General features: G+C 47.7%; 1 protein-coding gene across 1 annotated transcript; it reads left to right on the top strand.

Moving 5' to 3' along the window:
- The first annotated feature begins 3,145 nt into the window (after nt 1-3,145).
- On the top strand, nt 3,146-4,377 carry CNR2 (Cell number regulator 2). The gene is made up of 3 exons (NM_001151212.2): nt 3,146-3,423; nt 3,515-3,799; nt 3,902-4,377. Exons 1-3 carry the CDS (start codon nt 3,243-3,245, stop codon nt 3,979-3,981), a joined length of 546 nt encoding a protein of 181 aa, NP_001144684.1. The 5' UTR covers nt 3,146-3,242; the 3' UTR covers nt 3,982-4,377.
- The last annotated feature ends 1,018 nt before the right edge of the window (nt 4,378-5,395 follow it).

Raw genomic sequence — 5,395 nt, 5'->3', positions numbered from 1 at the left:
CTCGATAGTCTTTATTCGTCTTGTACCTACTTGCACCACAGTTTGGGCAGCTCTCCAAGTCTTTATAATCATCACCTCGATAAAGGATACAGTGATTTCTACACGCGTGGATCTTCTCCACGCCCATAGTGAGTGGACTGATTAGTTTCTTTGCATAGTACGTGTTAGCAGGCACTTTGTTCTCCTTTGGAAGCATGCCTGGGACAATACTCAAGAACGCATCGAAGCCAGCGTCAGACAGACCATATCTAGCTTTTAACATCAACAACTTTAACACAGACCGGAGCGTCGTGAACTCTTTGGTACAACCCTTAGACTCGTCGTACAAAGGCTCTTCTGCTGCCTTCTTCAGGGACTCCATACCTTTCATGAAGAACATCGATGGATCTGTATGACGATGCAACATTGCCTCTAACAACTCTGCATCTTCCTCGTCCATAACATTTGGCAGAACATGGGTTCTTTCACGTTCATTTCCTCCAGCGTAACCATGATCAGTAACATTTGGCACTACATGTTCGCTCTATGGAAGAGGTTGTTGTGTCTCGTGAACGAACTGAAAGGTGTCGTCGATGTTCGCAGGGTTTCCAGCTGTATAAGGCGAAGAGCTACCCTCTCCATGCTTTGTCCAAATTATGTAATCCTTCACAAATCTTCGGCATACCAGATGAGATATGATTTGTTCTGTGTCATCAAATACAACAGCATTTTTACAGTCCATGCATGGACAATATATGTGCTTTGTCTTTGTTCTCCAAGCATGGTTCGTAGCGACAACAATAAACCTATGGACCTCATATATGTATGATGGATCTAGCCTTGATAAGTTATACATCCAGGATATCCTCTCTATCATCACCTGTAAAAAAAGTAAAATAAAACACACAAGAACACAAATTGGCAAGAGAAACATATACCAATATTTCCTAACAACTAAATATATCATGGATAAAGAAAATTGGCAAAAGAAACATGAACAACCTTTCTTAGCGACCTTCTTCCAAAAAATAAAGATCAAAACCTCCCCCTTGTATTTTGTGAAATCTGGACTTCCAATGAAAGTTGGGATGCACGTGAGCTACACAGTTTTTGTCGGGAAGGATGAAGGGGTATTTATACAACAAAGGTCATAGGCGGTTGGATTAGGAAACCTAACTACTTTATCTCTAACACATGGTGAAACCCTAGATCCAAAATGTGGCTAAAATGGAGGAAAAATGAACAAAATTTGGCAAAAGAAACATAAGCCAAACTTTCCTAGCAACTAATAAACAAAAAATCTTAATACCCAAACCTATCTCTAACACATGGTGAAAGTCTAGTTTCAAAATGTAGTTAAAATTGAGCAAAAATGAACAATAATTGGCAATTGAAACATAATTAAACCAACCTTTCATAACAATTAATAAAAACAATCTTAATTACCAAACCTATCATCCTCCCTCTCCATACAACACATTCACCATTCATTAAGCAACTAAATATGTGTCATGGATAAACTGATTTGAGAACTAAACATGAAAAAGGAGAGAGAATAGACAAAATCTAACCATCTTAAGCAACCTCATTTGAGGAAATAGAGAAAATAACCTAGCTATACTCTTCTCTCTCACATGTAAAACCCTAGATCCAAAATGTGGCTAAAATTGAGCAAGAATGAACAAAAATTGAAAAAGAAACATAAACCAACCTTTCTTATCCACCTTCTTCCAAAAAATGAAGACCAAAACCTCCCCCTTGTATTTTTTGAAATCTGGACCTCCAAAATCGCCTCCAATGGAAGTTGGCTGCGAGCTACAGCTCCTGTCGGGTGAGGAAGAGTGGTATTTATAACAAATAGTTCACTGGCGGTTGGCTTGAAAAACCGCCAGTGGAAACTTATTTCCACTGGCGGTTATCTTAACACAACCGCCAGTAGATATAGGATATTTTCACTGGCGGTTCTGTTACACCAACCGCCAGTGGAAATACCAAGCCGGACCTACCTGGTTTTTTTTACTGGCGCGCGGTAACTGAAACCACCAGCGATAATTTATAAGTGCCGCAGGCTTTAAGCTCTTTTCTACTAGTGGTATATATATATATATACACACACGCACCGCACTATGTTTTCCTTCCATTTCATATTATTGCTGGTAGTAGCCATTAGCACTGTGGGTGTGCACGTAGTGCGCCTTCTGAATCTAAAGTAGTCATATGTCATTTGCAAGAATTTGGTAGGCGTCTTTTCTGGTTATTAGGCTGGTCTCCGCGTGGAGTTTTATAGCGTTGTTCTTTTTTAGCACCGACATGACATATTACATAGAATGAAATGAAAGTTAAATGGAATTTATGGGAAGTTTTCTGTGGAGATTTAATTCGCATGAATGACTTATTAAGAGTTGATAAATATGCCAAGCAGAGAGTTTGATAGCCATAAAGCTCACTTCTTCTCTTTTCTAGGATAATTGTCACGTACGTCATCCAAAATATTTAAAACTTTTTGAGTACAAATAAAACTCCAACAAGATGAGATTAGTCTTATCACACGTTCCACTGACACTTGGAATAATATAATGTGGATGGACGCCTTATGTCATTAGTGGGAAGAATAGACAACAACCGAACAACGTGCCATTATATTGGCGAAAGCTTGACTAGCGGATTAGTTTGTATCGGTGGTCCTGTTAGTCTTTGGGCCCGCGGGAAAGCGAGCCGTGCCATTTCTACGCGCGCACTTTATTTTATTTATTGTTTACTTCGGTCGTCGATGTTGGGCAGGGATAAGTCTTGCTTCCGGTCCACGGACGCATGCTACGTTACCATCTCTAGCTAGCTAGCTAGGCGGACACTTGACGTCGAAACAAGGGCAGAAATAAAACAACGTGATCATTCCATGGCAGTGCGGCAGGCCACATACATGCATGAGGATGAGCATCGCGAGTCGCGGCGCTCCACGTAACCCTTGTACCACCATCCGGTCCGGGTGTGGCCAGCCGCGTCGTACTCGGCGGCCGGGAGACGACTTTGACCTGCTTGCACGGCTGGCCCGGGGCCATCGTCAGTTCGTCACAACCTGACGTAGTGCTTGGGCACAGCGCACTGAAAAAAAAAACATTACCGTCGCGCCGAGATAAATACGCGCTGCGGCCGGACAGGCTAGCTAGACCGGACGCGCACAAGGCAATAAATAAAAAGCCCAACGCTGGGCTCCGCTAGCTCTCGGTCTCTCTGGAGTCTGGACTCGCCTCCACGGCTCCACCATGTATCCCAAGGCGGCAGACGAAGGTGCGCAGCCGCTGGCCACGGGCATCCCCTTCAGCGGCGGCGGCGGCTACTACCAGGCGGGCGGCGCGATGGCGGCGGCGTTCGCGGTGCAGGCGCAGGCGCCCGTCGCCGCCTGGTCCACCGGGCTCTGCAACTGCTTCGACGACTGCCACAACTGTGAGTGAGCGAGCGAGAGAGCCTAGATAGAAGCTGAGAGGAGACAGGGAGAGAGGCCGATCATTGGATTGAATCTCTATGCTCTCTGCAGGCTGCGTGACGTGCGTGTGCCCGTGCATCACGTTCGGGCAGACCGCGGAGATCATCGACCGGGGCTCCACGTCCTGCGGCACCAGCGGGGCGCTGTACGCGCTCGTCATGCTGCTCACCGGCTGTCAGTGCGTCTACTCCTGCTTCTACCGCGCCAAGATGCGCGCGCAGTACGGCCTCCAGGTGAGCCCCTGCTCCGACTGCTGCGTGCACTGCTGCTGCCAGTGCTGCGCGCTCTGCCAGGAGTACCGCGAGCTCAAGAAGCGAGGCTTCGACATGAGCATAGGTACGGTACGGTACGGGGTGAAGCATCAATCCATTCTCATTCAGCTTACCTCTTCTAGTATCTGCGACAGTACTGACACATGCTGCGCGCGCGCGCCCGCAGGATGGCATGCGAACATGGAGAGGCAGGGGCGCGCCGCCGCCGCCGTGCCGCCGCACATGCATCCTGGGATGACCCGCTGACGCTCTGCCGCTCGCCTCACTTCTGCTGAGGAAATCAAGTGATTTGGTATTGGTCCGCTCCCAGCAGGCAGTATCAACTACTGTAACCAATCCATGATCTGTATGCGGTATCGGGCTGAACTGATACTTTATGGACTTGTTGCTTCAACTTAGTCCGTAAAACGCTCAAGACCACATGAAAATATGGTCCATAAAACTTGTTCAAAAATAGACATTTTGCACTATATTTTAATTCTATGAGATAAACCATGATTATGTTTAATCTCTACTACTATTAAAAACTTAAGGGGTAGTTTGCCTTCCCATGGTTTGGCCTCTCCCTAGTTGTGACAGGTGGGCTCCCATGTCTCTATATGTGAATTTCGTCGACCTCTCTTACGGCGGTTACCTTCTCTCTATCGCTCACTCAGGTTACCTTCCTTTGTCGTACCCTCCACTTTGCCTTCGTGCGTCCTCTCCCAACATCTTCACGCGGTTACCTTCGCTCCATCTCTCCCTCTGGTTGCCTTCCTCTATCGTACCCTCCACTTTGCCTTCGTGCATCCTCTCCTAACATCTTCACGCGGTTACCTTCGGTCCATCTCTCCCTCTTGTTGCCTTCCTCTATCGCACCCTCCACTTTGCCTTCGTGCGTCCTCTCCTAACATCTTCACGCGGTTACCTTCCCTCCATCACTCCCTCTGGATACCTTCCTCTGTCGCACCCTCCACTTTGCCTTCGTGTGTCCTCTCCCAACATCTTCACGAGGTTACCTTCCCTCAATCGCTCCCTCTGGATACCTTCCTCTGTCACACCATCCACTTTGCCTTCGTGCGTCCTCTCCCGACATCTTCAGGCGGTTACCTTCCCTCCATCGCTCCCTCTGCTTACCTTATTTGTCGCACCATCCACTTTGCCTTCGTGCGTCCTCTCCCGACATCTTCAGGTAGTTACCTTCCCTCCATCGCTCCCTTTGCTTACCTTCCTCTGTCGCACCATCCACTTTTCTTACCTTCGTGCGTCCTCTTGTTGCCTTCCTCTATCGCACTCTTCACTTTGCCTTCGTGCGTCCTCTCCTAACATCTTCACGCGGTTATCTTCGCTCCATCTCTCCCTCTGGTTGCCTTCCTCTATCGCACCCTCCACTTTGCCTTCGTGTGTCCTCTCCTAACATCTTCACGCGGTTACCTTCCCTCCATCACTCCCTCTGGATACCTTCCTCTGTCGCACCCTCCACTTTGCCTTCGTGTGTCCTCTCCCAGCATCTTCATGCAGTTACCTTCCCTCCATCGCTCCCTCTGGATACCTTCCTCTATCGCACCCTCCGCTTTGCCTTCGTGTGTCCTCTCCCAACATCTTTAGGCAGTTACCTTCCCTCCATCGCACCCCATGGATACCTTTCTCTGTCGCACCCTCCACTTTACCTTCGTGTGTC

This window comes from Zea mays, chromosome 4, assembly GCF_902167145.1.
Source record: "Zea mays cultivar B73 chromosome 4, Zm-B73-REFERENCE-NAM-5.0, whole genome shotgun sequence".
NCBI lineage: Eukaryota > Viridiplantae > Streptophyta > Magnoliopsida > Poales > Poaceae > Zea > Zea mays.
Note: the sequence above shows the minus strand (reverse complement) of the source record. Positions and strands in the feature narration are given on the sequence as shown.

Coding starts and splice junctions, on each gene's coding strand:
- CNR2 (NM_001151212.2), top strand. CDS start 3,243: ATGTATCCCAAGGCGGCAGACGAAGGTGCGCAGCCGCTGGCCACGGGC. Junction 3,424..3,514: donor CTTCGACGACTGCCACAACT/GTGAGTGAGCGA, acceptor TGCTCTCTGCAG/GCTGCGTGACGTGCGTGTGC. Junction 3,800..3,901: donor AGGCTTCGACATGAGCATAG/GTACGGTACGGT, acceptor GCGCGCCCGCAG/GATGGCATGCGAACATGGAG.